The sequence below is a fragment of the Mandrillus leucophaeus genome, unplaced genomic scaffold (assembly GCF_000951045.1).
Source record: "Mandrillus leucophaeus isolate KB7577 unplaced genomic scaffold, Mleu.le_1.0 Scaffold80, whole genome shotgun sequence".
NCBI classification, from domain to species: domain Eukaryota; kingdom Metazoa; phylum Chordata; class Mammalia; order Primates; family Cercopithecidae; genus Mandrillus; species Mandrillus leucophaeus.
Window position 1 is genome coordinate 987996 of NW_012108697.1, and position 24990 is coordinate 1012985.

The window sequence follows — 24990 nt, forward strand, 5'->3', positions numbered from 1 at the left end:
AAGAAATAGGTAGCTTAGGTTTGAGACTTTAATCACAACATTTCCAAGGTCCATTCTTTAGAGTGGCATGGAGGGCCCTCTGTCACCTGTCACCCAGCCTCATCTTGATCCTCTCCCTTCTCCCCACCAATAGTGAACTACTGGATGCCTTCTTGCCCTATTACCTCCACTTGGAATGACTTTCCCTCTTTCTGCACTTGACCAGTCATTACCTACCTTCTTACTCTTCCTGGAAGCCCCTCCTGACTCCAGGTTGGACTCAGCACTGCCCTGCACCCCGTGCCTACTCCTGTCTTAATACCTTTTTCATTTCATTGAGAATATTTGTGTGCATGCATCTCCTCCGCTAGATGGTGAGCACCTCCAGGGCAGTGGTTTCTCTCTTCTTGCTTTTGTACTCCCAGCCCAGTACCTGGCACACAGCAGGTGTCCCATAAATCCCTGAAATGAGATTGATTGATGCCAACACTAAGTAGAAAGCAAATAGGAACTCATTCTCCAGGTTTCTTTCAGCTGAATTCTGCTAGAAAGGATTTTAAGCATGCTTTTTGTTAAAGAGTCCAGCGGGGGCCAGGCGCAGTGGCCTACCCCTGTAATCCCAGCACTGTGAGAGGCCAAGGCAGGCGGATCACCTGAGGTCAGGAGTTCGAAATCAGCCTGGCCAACATGGTGAAACCCTGTCTCTACTAAAAATACAAAAATTAGTCAGGTGTGGTGGTGCACCTGTAATCCCAGCTACTCAGGAGGCTGAGGCAGGAGAATCGCTTGAAACTCGGGAGGTGGAGGTTGCAGTGAGCTGAGATTGTGCCACTGCACTCCAGCCTGGGTGACAGAGTGAGACTCCGTCTCAAAACAACAACAAAAAAAATGAGTCCAGTGGTGTTGGGGGGTAACACCTGGATACCTGGTGTTCCAGCCCCATGGAGGGATCCTGAAATTCCTGCACTACAGGTGCACGTACAGTAGGTGACCCGTGGCTCTGCAGAGGAGAATAAGCAATGAGGAAGTGGACTCTGCCAGGTTGCTGGTTTCTGGTTGTAACATTTCCCTCCTAACTGGCATCGCTATTGAAACGATGTGTGCTGGAATTTTTGCCAAGAGGGGCTATATGCTAACAAGCTTTTCTCTCCAACAAAATGGTTTCTGTCCTTTGGTGCCTTGTGGACAACCCTTGCTTTATGTTGTGGGTGAATGAGAAGGAGGCAATGGGTCAGTTTGATGGGGCAAAAAACAATAAAACCTTGGGTTGGTGTCTGTATTATGAAGACTTATCAGAGTGGAATGAGATCGAGATAAGTTCTTTGGAAATCATCTCAAGATATAAGAATAAAAAGTTCTTTCTTTTGAACTCTATATTTCATTTTTATTCTTGATTTACTTTGCTGCACTTCTTGCAGCTTTAGCTGTAAAGCAGAAAAGGTCTATGCTTTGCTTCTGTTCTTAAAGCTCTTTAGCAATTCTGCCCTGAGGCAAGGAGGCAAAAACAATTTGGTTTTACTCTCCCACATTCCAAAAATAACTTTAGTAATACACTCTTTGGTTATCTTAAAAGTGCAGAGTGGATACTTTTATCCCAAAGTAGCAGTGTCTGATTGGCGGGGGGACTTTTGCCATATGACTATTACTTAGCAACTAAATGCTGGTGACTCATTTCACTTTGACTGTGGTACAGGAAAATTCTTTCCATGGAAAACACAGGCGGGGGGGAAAATCTCTCTGAACCACTATGTAGTATTTTCCTTTAGAAAAGGCTTCTCTGAAAATGAATAGGCACCAGCTGTTACTCTGCCAGCTTAGTCTCCAAAGCTGCCAGAGAGCCTTTCCAAACTCTTGTTTCTGTGCGATTTATCCACCAACGTATACAGGTAGGTTAAGAACTGTAATAAGAGACCAATCTGGTTAGTAAACTTAAATCTCAGAGTTTTAAACTGACATCCCAAATAAAAGAAAAATTGAGCTAATGGCATTTACAATATCTGGAACACTTACATATGATTGGGTTTGCTCTAGAAACCAATGGTGTTTTACTGTCACATTATAGTAGCGAGGAAGGGGTGAGGAGGAGTAGGGGCTGGTGGAAGGAAAGAGAAAGAAAGCTGCTTCTTTGCTTTGGGCTGAAAAACATGAGCGCTTTGGAGAGAAGTGCTTAAGTGAGATGCCGATGTAGTTAAACAGCAAAAATATGATAAAATAGATTCACCTGCTAGGCTCACAAAACAGCCTAATTCCAGCTCTCTGCAGTTAATTTTGCTTGTCAGCATCTCCTTAAAGGCTCTGAGGGTGATTAGGAGTGGGAAAGTAGACTAGTGCAGTTTCAGCCTTGAAAACTGGGGAACGTGAAGGGCTTGTTTCCTGGATGCTCTTGAACTCTGCCATCTCTCTGGACTGGAGGTCTAGTCGCTCTCATGCTTGGCTCATATTTATGAATGGAGGTTAGGAGAAGCCGCTTAAACGCTCTTCAGTGCTTACACTCCAGCTGGCTGCTGACTTAGGGAAAACATGACCTTATGGGGCTGCCATGGGTGCGGGGAGTGGTGTGGGCGAAGTATGTCGTCATAGAAAAGACAACCCAGGGGCTGGAGGGGACTTAGCTCTTCCTTACAGCCTGAGACACCTAAGCTATTAATAGTAAAGCCCTGAGTCACAGATGTAGGAATGTCACAGCTGCCTGAGATGTGCTACCGTTACACATCAGAAAACCAGCATTGAAGACCTACCCGAGATGAATGTGAAGAAATGGGCATTTTTCCCCCTTCTCCCCAGACCCACCAAATGTAGTTCATTTCAGCCATACACACCCTCTGAGTCAAAGAGGAGGCAGGTTGACTGACTTCATTCCTTTCCGTTCCCCTGGCTCTCTTAGACTCAACATGTTACAATATTTGCAGTAAATACCATCTAATACTGGCTGTGCATTCTGGTTCTGAAAGATGTGTTGGCCATCTGCTGCTCTCCCTGCCGTGTGATGTCTGGCTTTTTGTCTCTTGCTCATCCCATTTCTCCCACATGGTGGATGTATATGGCATGCGGTCAGGACCCCGTGAGCTGGATTTGGGAGACAGGGGCTGGAGTCGCGTGGGCATTGGCTTTGTGAGCCAGAAGTCCCCAGCTGACAGGACAGCAGGACAGGTCACAGGACAGCCCGTGACCCTGTGGGTCAGAAATCAAAAGCCTCCTCCGAGCTGCTGCTAGGGGGTCAGCTTTAGGCTGATCCGGGTGGTGGACCGTACTAGATGAGGCGATTTGTCCCTTAATCGTGACTAGAGTTCCTCCCTGGCATATGCACATGCAAGGGGCTTGTCTAAAAACTCCAATGAAACAGAGGGAGAAGGGGAAGTCAAAATCCCCCCTCAATGGATAGATCAGACTTTAACTTTGATCCTGAATTGGATCCTGGATAAGGAATAGAATCCTGAAAGATCCTCTTCCTGGGCTGTCTCTCACTGTCTCTACCTTCCCCCAACCCCATTCAGGTAGATTCTAGTGGGGAGCAGCCGTGCAAACCAAATGTCATTATTCATTTTTCGTAAGAAAGTGAACTTGAAATTGCCATTAGTGTCATTATTCTGTTTTTGTTTTACATTAAGGCCAATTTTATTTATCCAGTTTGCCTGAAAGAAGCCGTAGTAAACATTGAAAGTGACTGTAACAGGGAGCCCATAAGCTAACCATTGACGAGTCGTACTAATTGGAATCGTCTCTAGCTGGTGCTCGGTCCTCCTCCTCCTGGCAATCATTTATCAGACTGTGGGAGGGGGCCAGCGTTCGGGAGCCTTTCATAGCCCGTCCTCGGCGCGAGGAATACAAGGTGGTGTCAGTGACCAGAGATTAGGACAGTGGAATTTTGCATTTGTTACAGCAGCAGCTGTAGCGAGTGGTTTCAGCCGCAGGGCAGAGTCCCCGAGCAGGGCGCGGCTGCAGCTCGGCGGGCGGGCGGCGGAGAGCGCGGGGGCGATCGCGGGGCGGGCGTGGGAGCGGGGCCCGCCGAGGCGGGGCGGGACTCGAGACCGCAGCCCCGGACCTCACAAGCTGATGCCGGGGCTTCTCCTGGCCGCCCCAGCGCCCGCGAATCTGTCTGCCGAGGCGCGCTTCCACTCCCAGAGTTTATTCCTCGTTCCTTCTTCAGTCCCGCTCGTCGGAGGACCCGGTTGCCATGGTGAAGGAAAAAGGTAATTATAAATATCGATCACTGTGCATGGTTGCAGAAGTTGGAATGGCACCGCAGGGCTCGGCCACCTAACGGGGAATGATCAATCGAAAGCCGGGCGGACATGTTCTCGGTGTGAGAAGCTCTGTATTGTGAAGTCTGGGTTTCCATCGAACCGAGACTTCGTTCAGAATCTTGAATTTCACCACCGCAAAGGAAGCACATCCTATTTCTGGAGCACAGCTGAGCTCTGGGATGTGTGTCTCTTTTGATTGCTATTGCATTTTGAATTTTTTGTTGTGTTTGAGACTTGCCGTCTTGCCCCCCATCCCAACCATCATTACCTTCCTCTCTTACCACCGCGCTCCACCAATCAATAAGTTAATTAACATATGTCATGAAAGGGCTCTTCCTGCCCGGGCTAGGCTGTGTGGTGATGGGACATGCCCAGGCCTTGCTAGATCCGGCTGAAAGGAGAAGCTGGTCTGTTTTAAAGCCTTCAGGTGCTCTGCGTGTATGACCTGTCATTTCAGTATTATTCCTAATCACTCCTCCAAACACCTTCTTAAAGGATGCTGCACATGGCAAAGGAAACTACATCACATCACAAGGAGAGTATTAAAAGGGAGAGGACAGGTGTGGCCTGAACAGGTGTACATTATTTATGCACTAGGCGTGGTCCTGAAATGGAAGGTACATCTTTCAGAATTGAATGATAGTTGAAATGATTTGTTTCTCCGGGAAATGTGAAAGAACACCGCAATGCTTGTTTTGAGTGATTCAAGTAATATATAAATACACCTTGTCTTAAGAAAGTAAAATGTTGCAGGAGAATAGGGAGGGGAAGTGAAAGCCCCTCACTTCTGCCTTGTCAGCTTCAATTCCCCTCTCCTCTCTAGAGATAAAATTGTTAACGGGTACTGTGTATCTTGCTAGACCTTTCTAGACCGGAATTAGAGACAGACAGACACATTTGAATATAAAAATTGAATCGTTCTATGATCATTTTTCTGTAACTTATTTTTTTCTCTTTTATTATGTCTTAGGGACCTTCACCAAATGATTTTATAATGTAAATAACCACTCTTTAATTTTGCTGTCTAGTACTCTTAGATTTATTGTCACACTTTCTTACCGTGGGGACGTTCTTTCCTCCCTAAACACAGACAGCTACTCTTTCAGGGCGGTCTTGAACCATTTCAATGACTTATCTGTGTTTCCTTTATCTTAAAGCTACTACAGGGAATCGATTTAAGATGAAAATGCTGAACTCAAGTTGATCCTTATTGCTTGAAACTCCGTTTGCTTCTATTATACTAATGGATGGATTGACATACAGGATCCTCAGAGCTTAACAGTGTAAAGGCTGCACCTCAGGACAAAAGAGAAATGTGATTGTGCTCTATTCACTCTGCTCCTGTAGATTTTTAGTAATCACATGCTGTAGCTGGTCTTTCAGTGGGTATATGGTAATTGAGTGAAATGATTCGGTGTGAATAAAGGTGCTTCTAATAATATTTCCACTCTTTTGGGAGTGCTTCCAGGAACCCTCAGTACCAAACACAGATGTTGACATTTACTGCAGGTCAGATCTCTTCATTTGTAGCTCCCACCCGACTATGACATGGCCCTCATCTCTGTTGCTAATGGATTTGAGTTTGTTTCCCTGATATGAGTAATTTATGAGTGACGGGAAAGGGAATTACAAAGCCATTTCTTCATTCCATTCCTGTGGGACTCTTGGAAGACCTAGGCTTGCTATGTATGGTATATATTATAAATCAGTAGTCCTCAAATAGCAGCTCTTTTTCTAAGTCATTGTAGACTTTCCAAAGCTTAGATTGCCTGGGTTCACATTGCTCTACAAGTCAGTGGCCACCTTGTAACTGGAACACTTTGGACAGGCCACCGAGAGGTCACATACTAATATTATCTTAACCCTTAGCCACTGATTAAAGGCTGTTCTGTTTTTATTTTGAGGTCTGTGTCAGTCCACACCACTGCTTTCTGATTGCACTGACCTCAGCCCTCAACAGAGAAAGGCAGGTTTGTTTCGTTTTGTTTCATTTTTTGTTTGTTTGTTTGCTTTTGGTAGTTACACAAGGGCTTCCATAGAAAAAAGGGAACTTGATCATAGCCCTTAAAGTGAGAAAGGCACTGGGGATTGTTTAGTCCATGCATTCATCCTAGAGATGAGAAAACTGGGGATCAGAAAGGGTAAGTAAGTTGCTCAAGGTCACACAGCAGATCGTAGACAAAGTGCTCGTTCTCTGTGTCTTATCACCCAGTGGAGGAGAGACCATAGTTGCCAGTGTGTTGACAGCTGCTGTCTCTGTCACAAGATGGTGAGCCTTTCAGGAGTGGCACTGTGTCTCCATCTTTAACTTTCCAGTGCATAGCTTAGTGTCTCCCGCACCGTAGATCACCAAACAACTAAAACAGGTTGGCCCGTTGTCAGAGCTGGAACAGGAAACTGTGTCTTCTTGATTCGGAAACTTCTCCAATCCTCTCCATTTCTTCTTGTTCACAGAAAAGCCTAGCTCCTTCCTTCCTTGTGGAGCTGTCAGGAATCAACTTGAGGAGACTCAGGTCCTGGCAGTGTCCATCCCGAGGAACATGGCTGGCCCCAGGGGGAGTGGCATAGACTCTGTTGTGCTTGCCACTTAGAGCTCACACTGGCTTGTCTCATAGTTTTCTCTCTAGGATAAGATACCTGGTTTGGGGCTGACATGGGCTGGAGAGAAAGCACACTGGCTGGTTGCCTCCACTAGTGTGGAGTGGCATTTGCTGACATCCTTTGACCTCATTATCTTTTGTTCTCCTGACCAGGTACCCATTCACTTCCAGCTGCAGACACTTACTGATTCCAGAATCTTGATGAAATGGTTATTTCTCTTATGTCTTCAAGGGTACCTTACCCTTGCTGTATCCTGTAACAGAGAAGCACAGGAGATTTCTGCGGGTTTGTCTGTCAATAACTGCCTTCCTAAATAGATGCTCGTCAATCTGTACTCCAGAGGCTCACTATACTCATTTAAAAAGCTGTAATTGTCTAGCTAATGTGTGTTCCAGTGCAAGTTTTAAGAATACAAAAGGGATTTATTATTTATCTTTGTTACAGAAAATAAAAATAAGCAACTGTTAGAGATTAAGCTCTATAAACACTTAGTTTAAATAATAAAGAATGCTTATGGTTTGGAAACTATGTGAAAAGACAAAGAATTTAGCCACAAGACAAACTTCAAGGTAAATAGAATTTTAGGCACATCATTTTTTGTTTGTTTTGTTTTGTTTCCTGGAAGTTTTCTGACATTGTTGGATGGCCCAACTCACTTTTGGGATAGAGCAGGACCCAGTGAAACTCATTCCAGCGTCTAAGTGGAAGGATGTTCACCTTCCACCCGACATTCGTGTGTGTAGGGACACACACATACACATACCCACAAGGCAAATACTTTCTCTAGAGCAAGATTTTTCAATCTCAGCATCACTGATATTTTGAGAGATAATTCTTTGTGATTCTGTCTTGTGCATTGTATGATGTTTAGCAGCAATCCTGACCTCTACATACCAGCAGCACTGACTTCCTACTCATGACAATCAAATATGTCTCCAGACATTAGCAAATGCCCTTTGGGCAGCAGAATTGCTCCAGTTTGAGAACTACAGCTGTGGAGAGCAGTGGGGTGTTAAGACACCTTTGTCACAGTTCTCTTTAAGGTTTAGTTTAATGGATTCCCTTGAGCACAGAGGGTAACATATGTGAACAATTTGTCCTTTTTTTTTTGAAACAGAGTTTCACTCTTGTTGCCCAGGCTGGAGTGCAATGGCCCTATCTCAGCTTACTGCAACCTCTGCCTCCCAGGTTCAAGTGATTCTCCTGCTTCAGCCTCCTGAGTAGCTGGGATTACAGGTGTGCACTGCCACGCCTGGCTGATTTTGTACTTTTAGTAGAGATGGGGTTTCACCATGTTGGCCAGGCTGGTCTCGAACTGCTGACCTCAGGTGATCTGCCCGTCTCGGCCTCACCAAAGTGCTGGGATTACAGGCATGAGCCACTGTGCCCGGACTAAGATGTGAACAGTTTGTATGGGAAGTCAATCAGACCACCACAACTCCTCCTTGATACCATTTAGCTTTTGGCAGAAACAGATGCTTCAAATACTAAAGCTGCAGAAGGACTAATAAAGGCTTTCCTCCTTATTTATGGGCCTTATTTTCCAGCTCATTTCAGTTGCTGAAAATGGAATAATCCTCTTCATCAAAGTAGATATGTCTACAGAAATGTTCTAGCTTAGTTCTTTCTTTTCCTTTAGGATTCTGTAAGCCCCATTCTGGTCAGGAAACTTCCCTATTCTGTTATCATCTCCTGCTTGCCCTTTCTGTGTTAGGCAAAGTGCTGGGTACTCAGGAAGCTCTCAAGGGTTCCGAAGATACAACAGCTGCCCTCTGCTTCTTTACCACCTATCGAGGAAGTGAAGAAGCTCACGAATAACTCCTATTACATAGATGTTTAAAGAGGCATTGGTCCAGTGCTCTGGCAGGTCAAAGGTGGGAGATTTAGCTTCCAAATATGCTGATCAGGAGAGCTCCCTGAAGCAGGCAGCTCTTAAACTGAGGATTTAAAGGTTGGGGATATGTGGACATATAATACATTGAAATGAAAAGAGAATGGTAGATTCGAGAGAAGCCACCACATTAGAATTGATGGGGCCTGACAGCAGGTTGGGTGGATGTAATGAGAAGAATTCAGAACAAATGATCTTAAAGTTTTGAGTCCAAGTAGCTCAGGTATCAGTTTGCTAGTGGCACTGTAACAAAGTACCACAGACTGAGCGGCTTAAACCACAGAAATGTATTGTCTCATAGTTCTGGAAGCTGCAAGCCTGAGGTCAAGGTGTTGGCTGAGTTGATTCCTTCTGAGGACTGTCAGGAGAATCTGTCCTATGCTTCTCCCCTGGCTTCTGGACATTTGCTGGTAATCTTTGGTGTTCCTTGGCTTGTAAAAGCAACTGCCTTCCTGTTCACAGGGCATTCTCCCTACGTGCCTATCTGACTCCATGTTTCCCCTTTATAAAAGGACACCAGTCCCGATGGATTAAGGCCCACCCTAATGATCTCATTTTGACTTGATCACCACTGTAAAGACCCTATCTCCAAATAGGACCACATTCTGATATACTGGGGGTTTGGACTTCAGTAGATGAGTTTGCAGGGTGATACAATCTAACCCATTACACGCAGGCATCAGTGTTAGATGTGGCTAGGCTTGGGAAGGAGGACTGAAGAGGAGCAGAGTGGAATCAGATGTGGGGTGGGAGAGCGTTGTTAGTGGTGAAGAGGAAGGGAGGAGGTCGGTGGGAGGAAGGAGATGAGCTCAGTTTTATAGACCTTAAGCCAGTGATGGGGATAAAGGACTGAGGGGTGATTAGAAGTGAGTAGTCCAGTTCGTACCTCTTGGGCAGACTCTGAGATTTCTTGGCCGATTTGTACACGCTTGCTACAATCTACCTTAAGGAAGATAACATTAGAAACAGGCCTTGCTTTCCCTTTGGAATAACAGGAGGCATTCAGATGTTAGGCATCAACAGGGAAGCCAACACCACACCTTTCTGCCTCAAGCTGCTGGGTCCAGCACCCTTTATGGTTTGGAAGTAGCCCCTTCCTGCCACATCTAAAAGCCACTGCAGCCTTGTTCTTGGCAGCTCCTCAGAACAGTGGTATACTGTGTCTCAGATGTGACCTACACCCTGGCACCAAAGTAATCCTTTTAGGACACTGAATCATCATATTTCCCAGCTCAAAAACCCAAACAAATGACAAGGTAAGGTTCCAAGCTTCCTGCTTGTCATGCAGGGTTCTCTTCAAGTCCTTAAAATACCTCCTCCCTGCTTCCATCTAAAAAAATGTTCTTCTAAACCACTCTTATTTTATTTTCATTTTAATGTTATTATTAAATCTGTCAGTGATTGAACACATATTAAATGGTGGAGCTTCATATATACTGTCTTGAATCTTCGAACCCATGAAGGTAAGTAGTATCTTCCCCCTAATAGGTGAGGGAAAGGAGACTCACAGGAGGTCAGAGATCACTTAGTTATCATGTAGAAAAGCTAAGCTTTCTATCCATTTTTCTGCCTACAGTGCTAATGTCCACCCTGAGCCCTTTTACCTTTTGAATGACCACAGGGGTGGTATTTTCCACTCTAACCTCAGTCATACTGTCTACCCACCTTGTGAGACATACTGTACCCCCTTTTTATGTATTTATCAAAATCTAACTCAAGTTTGGCTTCCTTATAGAACTCCTTGAAGGCCCATCCCTTCTGTGAATTCTTCTAGAATTACTCTGTGCACCTAAGTAAACACCAGATAAACAACAGTCGTCACCTGTGCAACTTAGGACAATGCTCTTTTTCTCAAGTATTTGACTTCATATACAGTCTTGTAAAACAGCCTTAGGAGCTGTAAAGTGTTGCTGCCTCTAATGCTATCTGCCCTCCCAAAACACACAGTCACATAGACACTCAGATGCATGCACGCTGCCTGGTGTAATCAACACCCACTTCTGTTCCATCCTCAGAAAGGCTAAGAACAGTAGGTCTTTCACTGTGGGTAATAATTCCTCATGTGTGCAATGACTATTGAGTCACTATCCAGACATCCCCTTTCACATATGCTGGCCACTCCTAGCCACAGCTTGAATTTTAATGCCTCACCCCTACCTGCCCTTGGATTGTCTTAACTTCAAAAGCTCCAGTCTTTTAAAGGAGATACCACCAACAAGGACATTTCCTAAGTAGGGTCTAAAGGGAAGTGATAGATTAAAGGAGACCTACAAGGCTACAAATTTCAGAATAAATTGTTCTTGATCAGTGACTTGTTCACACTACTCAACTGTGAATTTCCCGTCTTTGTGGGGAGGGGTGGTTCAGTTTTTGTCATCATATTCCGCTTCAGAGAAAGCAATCCAAGGGTGAATTGCTGGTACTATTTTATAAATGAAAGTGCTACTCTTACCAAGAAGTGTGGTTCTGCTTAGTTTATCTTCATTCCAGAGGTACTGTCTGAATAATGGGATTTCCAAAGCTAAGGGAAAGGATTTCACATGTTTAAAAAAAAAAAAAAAAAAAAAAGCATAGCAAATCCCCTGCCCTCTGACACCTACTTATTGATGTCTAATAAATGTTTATCCAGAGAGAAAAAGATGTCACTTCTACAATATAAATAAATATGAGAGAAGGAACACATAGACTTGAATGCGTTCAAAGCTCTTGAGGGCAATTTTTGATGACAGGAATGGAGTCAAGAATATGTAGACAGTGGGCATCTGAAATGGAAGTTGGGCCTCATCTATTGTTAGCTACTCCCAGACTTTGGAGATGGTGTTGCTTCTTACCTTTCCCATGCCAGGCCAAATGACCAGGAAGGATGAACAACTTGTGTTGCATCACAGAGAGTTCCTTTTAAAGAACGACACATTGACTTTTCCAAATTCCTGCAGAAGATGTGCTGCAGGAGACTCACCCCACCAAGAAGCGTATCTTGGCATTTGATTCATTTTGAGGAGGTGGCCCTCTTTGCCATCGTATTCACAGCTCTGGGGGTCAAGAAAGAGGATCCTGATATTGTTGGCTTCTCCTATGCCAAAGTCAAAGTGCTGAGTGTTTTCCTGAGCCAGCATTAAAGAGCCAGAGAACTTTTCAGAAGGTTCAGTGATCAGTGAGTGGTGCAGGATTTCTTCCCATTGTGGTTGAGTTTGATCCGGGCACACCACAGTAAAAACCAACCCAGCTTCCTATTTCATTGTGTGTTTGTCTGATGGTGACTCATACTGAGAGGTATGTTTATCCCAAACTGGCAGGAGCTGTGTATTCAAGGGCAAATTTTGTTAACAGTGGGGAGAGTGAATATTTGTTATGCATGACCTCTTTTCTCTGAAACATTGTATTTGTGCTCAGACTGACATAATTAATGCTATTATGGTCCAGTGTCCCCTGGGGGTGGACCAGGGGTGAGTTTGTGTGTCCCTGTTGCAATCAAACAGGCTGGTTTGTTTGAATACTTGCATTTAACTATGAAGATCCTGGCTTTTTTAATACTTCTAAGGAAATTACTGTCTAGGACAGGGCTTCTCAAATTTCAGCTGGGATCAGAATCATGTGGAAGGCTTGTGAAAACACAGATTTCTGGGCCCTGCCATCAGAGTTTCTGATTCAGTGGGTCTGGGAGAAGGCCTGAGATTTGGCATTTCTAACACTTCCCAGATAATGTTGATGTTCTTGATTCAGGGACCACACTTTGACACTGTGCAGGTAATCTGTGGTTTCTGTGGGTAAAATGACCAGCCCTACCAGTGGGTAACTCAGAATTTTTATATGAATTTTTATGAAGAAGCTACTTTGCTTCTTCATTCCCTTTTGCAAATTTCATCTTGCTTACCGTGCACAGATGGCAAAAAGAAGGTAAAGAACCTCACTGTCACTCTGGCTCTCCTGCAGGATGAAACAAAGCCATGTTTCATAATGAAGCAGACCTATGAGATCCCAGTGGCCAAGAAACTGCTGTCAGTGTATGATACTGGGAGCAAAGGTTGGCAGGAAGTTTAAGGTATTTTTTCATGGGGATGAGTTGGGGCTCAGCATGACTTGGAGAAGGCAACATTAATTCAGAATGAAGGCACAGGTGTGCATATTCTGCAGGTGTCGTTCCTGTCTCCAAGACTTAGGTGAGCATGTTTACCTGGAATCGTAGAGCTGTTTGGAATTTTGGGGTAAAAGTTCATTAGCAACACAAAAATTAGCCAGGCATGGTGATGCATGCCTGTAGTCTCAGCTACTCAGGAAGCTGAGGTGGGAGGATGGCTTGAGCCCAGGAGGCAGAGGTTGCAGTGAGCTGAAATCACCATGCACCCCAGCCTGAGCAGTAGAGCCAGACCTTGTCTCAGAAAACAAACAAAAAAAAAAGTAAAATTGTTCATCAGCTATCTTGGCTCACAAAGGCTACCACTCCCTCTTTAATCTTTGAGGAATTAAAATATGTTATTTAGGCTCAGAGTGTTTCATTTACTACCACTGTACAGTATTTACTGTTCATTTGGTGGAAGTAGATCATCATAAAGTCCTTTCTCCTCCTTGTCTTTATGCTGAGCAGGTGAGGAGAAGGAAGAAGAGGAGGGTTTGGTCCTGCTGTCTCAGGGGTGGCAGAGGTAGAAGAAAATCTGTGTGCAAGGGGATCTGTGCAGTTCAAACCCGTGTTCAAGAGTCAACTGCATTCTGTCTATGTTCTAGTAGTCTTTATTTTTTCTTCTGTTTATTTCTGTTGTTCTCTATTTAAGAAAAGTGGGTCAGATACAGTGGCTTATACCTATAATCCCAGCACTTTGGAAGGCTGAAGCAGGCAGATCGCTTGAGCCTGGGAGTGTGAGACTCTGTCTCTACCACAAAAAAAAAAAAAAAAAAAAAATCCCCCCCCGCCGCGCCAAAAAATTAGCCAGGCATGGTGGTGTGTGCCTGTATTCCCAGCTACTTAAGAGGCTGCAGTGGTGGGAGGATCATCTGAGCCTGAAAGTCAAGGCTGCGATGAGCCAAGGGCATACCATTGCACTCCAGCCCGGGCAATAGAGTGAGACCCTGTCTCAAAAAAAAAAAAAAAAAAAAAAAGCAAAGTGGATCGTAGGAAAAGGTGTCAAGGTTATTCCTCACTGGAGTGTCTGATGGGGAATGGGAGAGAAGGCTGAGTACTCCCTTCCTGGAAAAATGATAGGGGCTCTAGGTGCCCGGGTCCATGGAGGGTCTCGTAGTGACACATGAGCTAGGTGGGTATCCACCGGACTGCTGCCATGTGCCACTTGAGGGACCCCTTCTGAATGGCCATCAAGGAGCAGTTTTAGGAGTGATGGTGATTGGAATCTGCAGGACGAGAGCCCAGTTATGCTGAGCACTAAAGAAGCAGTGGATGCCCCTCTGTCCCTGCTTACCTGGAAAATGCTACCACTTCTGACATGTATAGAGGTCCTAGCCTAAAACTGAGAAATAGCAATGAGCTGTGGCAAAGGGCTTCTAGTAGTGGCCTGATCACATTACAATTTTCTTGAGGTCTCTTATCTGTGAGGCACTTCGAGAATAACCTGACACACTGAAAAGATCCTACCGCTAGTGGATGAATGGGTTAGCAGGTGTAGAGAGGGATGCTGATGGAGAATGCAAAATGGAGGGGACACCAGGTGATAGAAGGGGGATGAACAATCTTCTATGGAGGTTCTAAGGAAGGAAGGGCTACAGTCCCAAGGGAATCAGAAAAGGCTTTATGGAAAGGGGGCATTTAAGGTTGGTATTTGAGGAGTTCTGTAGATTTCTTAATGTTGGGGATGGTGTTTGATTCAACTTGTATTCATTACACAGCGTCTGCTCCATAGTAAGCACTCACTGAATGTTGAATGAACTAACAAGTGAATGAATGAGGTGTATGGGTTGGGGAGATGGTTATTCTTATTTGGGAAATGTTTTTTAAGAATCTAATATGAGATAAGCCATCTAGATATAGCAACAAATAAAATGCAGTTCTTGACCGGAAAGCACTCACTTTCTAGCAAGAAATGGACACACATAGATAAGTCATTATGATACAATGTGAAATGTACCCGAAGGGGAGCTATGAAAGTCATATGGGACTGCAGGACAGAAAGTGATTAATGCTGTTGGGTGGTCATGGAAGACTGGGCTTTGAAGGATGAACAGGAATAGTGGATAAAAAGAGGATTGAGAGAAAGGGACTCACGTGGGTAAAACAGAAGCAATAAAGTATGGCTCCTGTCTGAGGAGATGCAAGCAGCTCAGTTTAGCCTTTTGGCCACGTGATACAGCAATGGATATATGGAGAGGTAAGTGGGGAGCCTCGTGGGTCACATGGAGCTAAGGATGATTAGAACTGGGGTCAGACATATGGATGCCCCAAAAATCAGGCAGGTGACCTGAGTGGAGCCTGGGGCAAACTAGAGAGCATGGCCCTCCCTAAAGGGAAGAGTTACTGTGTCCTTCATCCTAGGTCCCACAGAGGGATGCAAGTCAAGTTGCCAGGCCTTCCAGTTTTCAAGAGCAGCTGGAAATAGGGATTTTAATGTAAAATCTCCAGATGTTTAAATGTTGACAAACGATTTCACTTTCTCTTTTAAAAATATTGTGTGTGGCCAGGAGCAGTGGGTCACGCCTGTAATTCCAACACTTTGGGAGGCTGAGGTGGGCGGATCACTTGAGATCAGGAGTTCAAGACCAACCTGGGCAACATGGTGAAACCCCGTCTCTACTAAAATTACCAAAAAATTAGCCGGGCCTGGTGGTGCATAACTGTAATTCCAGCTACTCGGGAGGCTGAGGCAGAAGAATCGCTTGAACCCAGGAGGTGGAGGTTGCAGTGAGCCGAGATCATGTCACTGCACTCCAGCCTGGGCGATAGAGTGAGACTCCTTCTGAGAAAAAAGTATTTGTGCAGGCCGAACAAAACATGTCTGTGGGTAGAACTCAGTCAAAGGGCCTCTCAGTGATGGTTTGGAGTTTAATGACATGTCCACCATGCCTACCCCAGGAAGAAACACACTTTTACACAGCAAGACCCAGGATTCATACACACATGCATATAGATGGCTGAAATAAAACTCACATGAAGCAATACTTACCTTTACTCTCTGCTGTTTTCTTTTCTACTTTTTAAGTATGCTGGTGATGATCCATTAAACTTATTTTATGTTCTAGTGGTTCAAGACCCAAAGTCTGAAAAGCACTGGCTTAGACCCTCTATACTAACTACTTAAACTTTTATTGATGAAATAGAATAAGGTACTTCTGTGGGCAACCATGTTTCCATTCTGAGTACTCCTGTTATTGTGCTACTAGGTACGTTTGGGTTACGTTGAGTTTCTTCACTTGCAACCGGACAGGTTTTGACAAAAGAATGTCTGAATCTTTCATTTGCCACTTTATCCTTAACAGAAGTTGGCAGGAATTTGGTGTCATCTGTCTTGGGTGCTTGATACAATTAAGAACTAACCCAACTGCTAAATTCAGAGTAAAATACTGTTTGAATTCCAGCTGGAAGTCCAAAGAAAACCCTCGCAGAACCCATGTCAGCTTTCAAGCCTGGTATTTCTGGAGTTGCTTTTTCAGTTGGAATTACTTTTCCCTACAAGTCTACCTCTCCTCTTTGTGTTCACCATGCTCGCCTTGTGTCCTTGCTTTTGCCTCGCAGCCAGGGAGGAAGGAGCGAGATCAGGGCTGGGACTGTCTGTCACGTGTCATACCATCCCTCAGTGACCAGCTCTTCATCTACATTGTCGAGCATTACTTGCTGGATAGCATTCATTTTTGAAGTATAAGAGCTTTTCCAGAAAAAATATCATTTCAGCTAGGCACAGTGGCTCATGCCTGTAATCCTAGCACTTTGGGAGGCCAACACAGGTGGATTGCTTGAGGTCAGGAGTTTGAGACCAGCCTGGGCAACATGGTGAAACCCCATCTCTACTAAAAATTTAAAAATTAGCCAGGCATGGTGATGCATGCCTGTAATTCCAGCTAGTTGGAAGGCTGAGGCAGGAGAATTGCTTGAACCCAGGAGGTGGAGGTTGCAGTGAGCTGAGATCATGCTAGGCTGGACTCCAGCCTAGACGACAGAGCAAAACACTGTCTCAAAAAAAAAAAAAAAAGTGTATATATATATATATATATATATATGTATATATATGATTTAAGGGCTTAGGAGAGAGTTCACCCCTCCCTCAGGAATGTCCAAAAGGTGAGTTGTCAGCAGGCCTTCCATGCAGCAGGAAAGGTTTAACCATTGCTTGGGTGCAGGGCATGTCTGTCATCACCCCTATCTTGATTTGGAAGCACCCTTGCAATATACAACAGGATTTAAAAAGCACTTGGACTTTTGCAACAAGAAGAGCCCAGGAGTGGCTTCTTGCCATTGGAGAGAGTTGATATGATGGAGACACCCCCAGGGAAAGGCCATGCCTGCCATGAAAACCACACGACCACAGTGAGACAACACTAATACGGTAGTTTTGCATAATAAGTAGACAAAGAAGCCAACTACTAAACATGAATCAGGCAAGCAAGGCCAGCCAGAGAGTCGGCAGTCAGCATAGTACTTCCAGGTTGGGGGCCAGTGTGGTGCAAGATGACCAGGAGCAGCATTGGAGACGAGATTGGAAGGCACCTGTTAACAGGGCCTCTGCCTTGCCTCTCCAGGGCACTGTTCTCCTCTGAGTCAGGGACAGCACCCTCTGAAGTTGTGCAGTCACAGCCTGCACCGCTTTACCCAGGGGTAGTGTGCTTCCAGGGAGCTGGTGCTGCAGTTGGTAGCAGGCAAATCCCGTCTCTACCACTTCCTGGAGGACATAGAGCCAAGCTCCTAACCTGTCTGAGAGTCAGGGTTCTTTTCAGTTAAAACAATACTGAGAACCTCCAATTTTGTCTTCACTTCGGGAGGTTTGATAAGTTATCTGGTGAGTTTGAGCATTGGAAAGAATTATTAGTAGATCACAACAAAAATAGGTAGAAAACATGATGGATTATTCATCAGGAGCTAGGCAAGTGGGAGAAAGGGAAACGATTAAATCTAAGAGAACAAAAACCATTGTGCAAGAAAGGGAATCTATTCATAGAAAGCACTACAGAATCTAGTAGAACAATAATTACATTCTCAAAGTGTAAACACTGACCATGGGTTTAACCAAAATTTGTCATATGGGCATATCGGTAAGAGCTGAATCCTCATCTGCAGAAACAGGATGTAAGTAGCTAATGGCTGAGTTGATATAAGCATAGTGTTAAGAAAAAACACCAAAAGTTGAGCACATTTGCCTAGAGGGGTTGGGAGGAGTGGGGCAGGCAATTACCATCATGCATTATAAGCATGTTTGTTTTTTGGGGTTTTTTAAACTTTTTTTTTTTTTCTTATATAGACAGGATCTTGCTACGTCACCCAAGCTCGTCTCAAACTCTTGAGCTCAAGCGATCCTACTGCCTTGTACTCCCAAAATGCTGGGATTACACGTGTGAGCCACTGCCCACACTTAACCTAAACTTTGATAAAAAATAAATAAATATGGGGTAAAAAACCCATACTTCCCACTCCGTATCTTTATTGTTAGGGTTAATTTAAATGAAGTAGTGTGCGAAAACTTCAAATGTGGCCTGTGCCATGTGCTCAATAAATGTTAATGAAGGTCAGTTGGTCTGTGGAGTTTATTTAAGCATCAGGGTAGGAGCACAACCCAGATCCGAAGGAATGGCCCGAGGTGCCTTGCAGATAACGCAGGACTAAGAAGTAGGTGGTGAGAGGCTGGGCACAGTGACTCACGCCTGTAATCCCGGCACTTTGGGAGGTTGAGGCAGGTGGATCACCTGAGGTCAAGAGTTCGAGACCAGTCTGGCCAATGTGGCAAAGCCCTGTCTCTACTAAAAATACAGGAAAAAAAAAAAAAAAAAAATTAGCGAGACGTGTTGGCATGCACCTGTAATCCCAGCTACTCGGGAGCCTGAGGCAGGAGAATGGCTTGAACATGGGAGCTAGAGGTTGCAGTGAGCCAAGATCGCGCCATTGCACTCCAGCCTAGGCAACAAGAGTGAAACTCCATCTCAAAAAAAAAAAAAAAAAAAAAGGAGATAGTGAGAATTAAATTTGTAACCAGAAGGAGAGACAGTGTTCAACTGCCTTCGGCTAGGATTTTCAGAGGCTAAACACCCTTTCCTATAGTATATATCCTTCTTTTTCTCACTTGCCCCTTGTGGTACAGTTGTCCTTCAGTTGCCTTGGTGGCTTTGTAAAATTATTCCTTAAAGCTTCAGGATTTTATAGGTTTGCCTAAAAAGTAAGTCGTGTTTATAAATGGGAGCTTTGCAACCAGTCTTCATGGGTTCGAATCCAGATCGCCTGTTTACTAATTGTGAATGGGAGCTTGGCAACCAGTCTTCATGGGTTTGAATCCAGCTCGCCTGTTTACTAATTATGCCACCTTGGGCAAGTTACTTAACCTCCTGTTGCCTGAGTTTCCTCATCAGAAAATAAGGACAATGATAGTACCAATTAATAGGGCTATCTTGAAAATTGAATCAATTAATCCACATAAAGCATTTAAAACAATACCTGGTCACCTATCGCCTCCCGGCACATAGCTCAGTAATTGCTATTCCTTCTGTTACTACTGTCATTCCTTTTGACTAAGTAAAATCAGGGCAATGTGTCCAATGAGCTGAAGTTTAGTAACAGATTAGTTTGGGGACCCCGGAAAGTAAGTAGAGCTGAGATAGGTGAGTCGAGGAACCCAGGAGGGTCCACCCCTTTCCACTGGACAATGTCTTCCAGCTTGCCTCAAGTAGAGCAATGCTTTGTCACCTTTGTCATGCCACAGTACTCCAGGACCACATCAGTGGCTTCCCATGACCAGTAAGCTCTACTGTGCAGTGATAGAAATTCACCAAGGAACTTGACCTGTTGGGTTTTCGGTGCCAAGATCCCTTGGGCAAGTAAGCTAATGACACCGGTCTTTTTGTTGTGGAATGAAATGAGGTGGCTAATGATGCTTCAATGCAGGAATGTGTTGGCATCATAGTAACAGTTGCAAAGTGTTTGAGGCTCGAAGCCATGTGTGCTCAGGAAGCCCACTGGAGGAAGCTGCCCACCTGCTCTGCAGCAGTCCCTGCTGGCTGTTCTACTCATCATGTCCTGTTCTGGGGACATGTCACTTAGCTTTTCCAAGGCTCTGGGGCCACCCAAACTCCTCCCCGCAGGTCAGGTCAGCTGGAAATTGTGCTTTGTTGTGTGGCTCTCATTCAGAGAACTTAGCCAGGGTTGGTTTGAGACTGGTCCATCAACTCCTTCCTTCAGCTGTTTTTTTTTTCTTCCTGAGTCAGAGACTTAAATGAGTCTTTTATCTTTTGTCATCGGTTGAGTGGTATTGACATCATTCAAATTACCTAACTGATGGTAGATACTGTTGGTGAACCCAAGGTATTTTTCCGACTTTCAGTTTCACACAAAGACTGTTGCTCTGGAAAAGAGACAGAAAGCCAGGCTGGTATTCAAAACATGAACATATTGAACATGCATTTATAGAGTGCTGACTTTGTGCCCACAACTGTGCCAGACCCTGGGAATACAATGGCAGTTACCTTGTAATGGAGAAGACGGAAAAGAAAAAAGAAATAGAATGCTTAGACTATGGTAAATATAAAGAGAGGACATCGAGGTGGGGGTCGCAGGGAGACAGGTTTTAATGAGATAGTTCAGGGAGGAGTCTCAGAAGAGGTAACCTAGAAGCTTGAGGGTGCGACCAGGAGGAGGAGAGGGAGCTGGGCTTGCAAACAGCTGGGGAAGAGACTTCTGGGCAGGGAAAAGTATGCCTGGAGATCTTGAAGCAGCAAGAGCCAGAACTTGGGAGGATGTGGAGAGAGGATGTGAGAAGAGGCTGGAAGAGGTGGTGGGGCCAGAGGGCATCTTCCACAGGGGAGTGAGAGAAGGATTAGTGGAGTGATCTGTTTATATGATGCACTTAAAAGATCATTCTGGTTGTTGCACGGCAAAGGGATTGAACAAATGAGTTGACAGTCCACACTATTTCGTGTTTTTCTTTCTTCTTTCTTTTTTTGAGATGGAGTTTCACTCTTGTTGCCCAGACTGGAGTGCAATGGCACGATCTCAGCTCACTGCAATCTGTGCCTTCTGGGTTCAAGCGTTTCTCCTGCCTCAGCCTCCCAAGTAGCTGGGATTACAAGCGAACGCCACCATGCCCGGCTAATTTTGTATTTTTAGTAGAGACGGGGTTTGTCCATGTTGGTCAGATTGGTCTCGAACTCCTGACCTCAGGTGATCCACCCACCTCGGCCTCCCAAAGTGCTGGGATTACAGACGTGAGCCACCATGCTTGGCCCACACTTGTGTTTTTCATAGCTGTGCCCTGAACCCCTCCTAGTGCCTTATTTTAGTGAGGGATCAATTACTTATAGGCATATCCTAATGTTTCTAATTTTCCGGCAAATCTCTGGTGCTGACACTGGTGTTGACGTTCCTCTAGGCAAGTTGTGTTTGTGAAAACTCCCATGGGAGTGGGGCACTGGTCTGATGGCATCTCATTCAGATTTTTTATATGTCTTCTTATAGGCTCTTTCCTAAAAAGGTAGCAGAGATGAAATGATATTGAGGACATTTGTTGGAGTGGGGACGTATTGGTGAAAAACATGTCTAATACTTTAGTGGGGAGAATTGCATTCATTAATAAGGTGTGAGTGGTGCAATCTCGGCTCACTGCAACCTCCGCCTCCCGGGTTCAAGCGATTCTCCTGTCTTATCCTCCCCAGTAGCTGGGATTACTGGTGTGTGCCACCACACCCAACTAATTTTTATATTTTTAGTAGAGACTGGGTTTCGCCATGTTGGCCAGACTGGCCTGGAACTCCTGACCTCAGGTGATCCACCTGCTTTGGCCTCCCAAAGTGCTGGGAGTACAGGCATGAGCCACCACGTCTGGCCTATTTTCCAAGGGTTGGAAGGTTACATTTAGGAGTTCCATGGAGGGATTTAAATTTTTTTTCTTCCTCTCCCTTCTCCTCCCAGTCCCATGTTGGACTTTAACATATTTTTTCTTTGCAAGCAATAGTCTTCACGAAGTGCTTTGTTAAACTTTGGTAGATGATCTTTTATTCTCCACTCAAGCAGAGGCCATTCTGAGGGTAAATAAGAGAATGATCAACCACCAGGGTTATGCTCCCTGTCACCTGGATGAATAGAAGAATACCTAGCAAGGTGACAGGTGTAGATTATATGTGTTTGCATTTTCTTGCAGAGGTTACACCCAGCAAAAGTAGGTCATACAGAGAGCTTGAATGAGCCTGAAGTTCAGGTCTGGGAGGAGTCAGGAACCTAGGTGTCTAGAGAGTAGTTCTAGAATGTGTAGTATCATGTCTGACATTGCATGTTGGATGCTGTGAACACAGGTCTCATGCTTTCATCTCCCAGTGGGTGTGCAGACACTGGAGAGACCCAGGTGAGGGCGGGTTTGTGTCTTTATTCACCATGCAAGAACAAGAGCGCCTTTTCAGAAAGGGTTCACATTCTTGTTTCTGAAATTTATAAGCACTTGAATGAAAAGCTTCACTCTGCAATTTGGAAGCAGTATAACCTTGGGTACAATGATGTGCAGGTTTAACAACCAGCTCTCCAGAGGGCAGGAAGAGGAAAGCCCTGATTTATAAAGTTTGCCAATTTCCATGGTGTAAATGCTTCCACTGCAGCCAATTTCAAGCTGCCAAGGTGAAGTCAACCATACAGTTGGGAAGGGCTGGGCATAGTCTCCACTGCAAGGGTGAATGCCTTAAAATTTTATTTTCTTCTCCCCAGAAACCCCCTTAAGATTTTCGAAGTCCAATTTCTATATCTGTAGAATCAGTGTAATTGGGGTTGATGGGATCACAGGAGTTATTATCTTTGAATACCTTTTATAAATTGTGAAGTGCCACACATATATTAGCTTTTTTCATTAGTCTGTTTGAAATGCTGTTTTTAACTACTTAATGATTCTGAGTATGTCCTGCAAGTAGAAGCAGCCAGAAAGAAAAGGCAAGGACAGCTGGGAGACTTCCTGTGCTGGAGACAAATGGATTTGTGCCACAGAGACACCTCAATCAATATCTTAGTTCTTTGGTTTTTGCTTTTCAAATTCCTCGGAGGTGTCTGGATTTGGAATTAGAGGGTAGAAGGTAATGGTGGTACCATGCTTAAACTAAACCCTGTCTTAAGACCCTAGGGTAACAGACTCTGACCCTCTCTCTTGTATTTCTGTAAATGGCTCAGATGGGACCACAATCCCTCCCACTCTCAGAATCAGGATGGATGTGGCTCTCTCGTGGTCCATAAAGATGTGATATTCTGCCGGCAGAGTTCAGACTGAAGCCAATGCCCGTTTGTTAGGCTGGATTCATTTCTAAGTAGAATTGCTGGTGCAGGGATAATTTGAGATCCCTGGATGACCTTAAAAGGTTCAATCAAATTTCCGAAGGGATTTTTGTAATGCTTCAGAAATTCCTGCTCATACAGGTTAGTGACAGTCTTTCCTGACATTCAGCTGACATGGGCATCTGTGTGCCAGGCTGAGGCTGTGGGGCTCTGCCTTAGTCCATTTTGTGTTGCTGGAACAGAATATCACAGATTGGGTAATTTATAAAGAAACAGAATTTATTTCTTATGGTTCCTGAGGCTGGGAAGTCCAAGGTCAAGACATTTGTATCTGGCAAGGGCTTTCTTGTTGGCGTTATCCCATGATGGAGGCAGAAGGGCAAACTAGGGTGTGAGAGCCAGGATAGGGACTGAACTTTATCCTTTTATCAGCAACCTGCTCCTGTGATAACTCCCTCACTCCTGCTGTGACGGCACTAATCCATTCATGAGGGCAGAGCCTTTGTGACTGAATCACCTCTTGAAGGTTCCCCTCTTAATGTTTACAATGGCAAGGAAATTTCAACATGATTTTGGAGGGGACATTGAAACCATAGCAGGATCCTAGGAGGATATGGCCTCACACTGTCTCTGCTACCACACTGGAAGGTTGGGCATGTATTCTTGGCCCCTTTTACAGTCTCAGGGAAGTTGAGGCATGTGTCAGGAAAGGCAGGACTGGGAATCCAGTCCCCTACTCCGAGGTCCCTTCTAATTGCAATTAGAGAGAAGAGGTGGGAGTTGTAGACAAATGGTTGCACATGGTCAGAGAAAGGCTAGGAGAGGTCAGAGAAGGGTGTAATTTCAGTGAGTCATCTCAATCAAAAGGTGTGTCAAAGGAGTCATGCTTTTAGGAGGAGGAGGAAAAGGCACCAAGCCAATTTTAAAATCCCTTTCTGAAATTAATCGTCACATGGAGAAGGCAGGTGTAGCACATCAGGGCAAGTGTGCCAAGTGATTTATAAGGAGGAAATTTCCTGGCTGAATTATGATAATCTTAGTACCTCTTTGCCTTGGGGGAATCAGATTAACTGGATTTGAGCAGAGGCTGTTTCTATAATCAGGAGTCCAGCTGACGGTTGCTGACAGCATCTTTTATGTTTGAAGGAATAGCAAGGACCTATCACGTAGCCACGGAAAAGGCAAATGAAGTATCAGAATTATCAGATTTTTTTTTTCTAGGCAGAGTATCGCTCTGTTGCCCAGGCTGGTGTGCAGTGGTGTGATCTCAGCTCACTGCAACCTCTGCCTCCTGGGTTCAAGCAATTCTGCTGCCTCAGCCTCTCTAGTAGCTGGGACTACAGGTGCCCGCCATCACACCTGGCTAATTATTGTGTTTTTAGTAGAGATGGGGTTTCATCTTGTTGGCCAGGCTCTTCTCGAGCTCCCAACCTCAGGTGATCTGTCTGCTTTGGCCTCCCAAAGTGTTGGCATGAGCCACCACGCCTGGCCAAGTATCAGGGTATCTTTTCTTTCTTTCTTTCTTTTTTTTTTTTTTGAGATGGAGTCTTGCTCTGTCCCCAGGCTGGAGTGCGGTGGCACGATCTCAGCTTACTGCAGCCTCTGCCTCCCAGGTTCAAGTGGTCCTCCTGCCCCAGCCTCCTGAGTAGCTGGGATTACAGGTGCATGCCACCACATCCAGCTAATTTTTTGTAGTTTTAGTAGAAACGGGGTTTCACCACTTTGGCCAGGCTGGTTTCTAACTCCTGATCTCGTAATCTGCCTACCTGGGCCTCCCAAAGTGCTGAGATTACAGACTTGAGCCACACGCCCAGCCAGTATCAGGGTATCAACTGGTGAAAGCCACAAGTGGCAGGGAAGCCCACCACCATACTGCCCATCCCCCGGGACTGTTT

The 24990-nt window shown here is 44.9% G+C and overlaps 1 protein-coding gene across 5 annotated transcripts in view; it reads left to right on the top strand.

Annotated features, from left to right (window-relative positions):
- ABLIM1 (actin binding LIM protein 1) overlaps positions 1-24990 on the top strand; it is a 277318-nt gene that overhangs the window by 59240 nt on the left and 193088 nt on the right. Inside the window, exon 1 of one of the 5 annotated variants that reach the window (XM_011967495.1) lies at positions 3310-4169. The exons of the other annotated variants lie outside the window; for them this stretch is intronic. Within the exon in view, the coding sequence (XP_011822885.1) occupies positions 4154-4169 (16 nt within the window). The 5' untranslated portion in view covers positions 3310-4153. Of the gene's footprint in view, positions 1-3309; positions 4170-24990 lie in introns of those variants that run through there. 5 annotated transcript variants of the gene reach the window in all.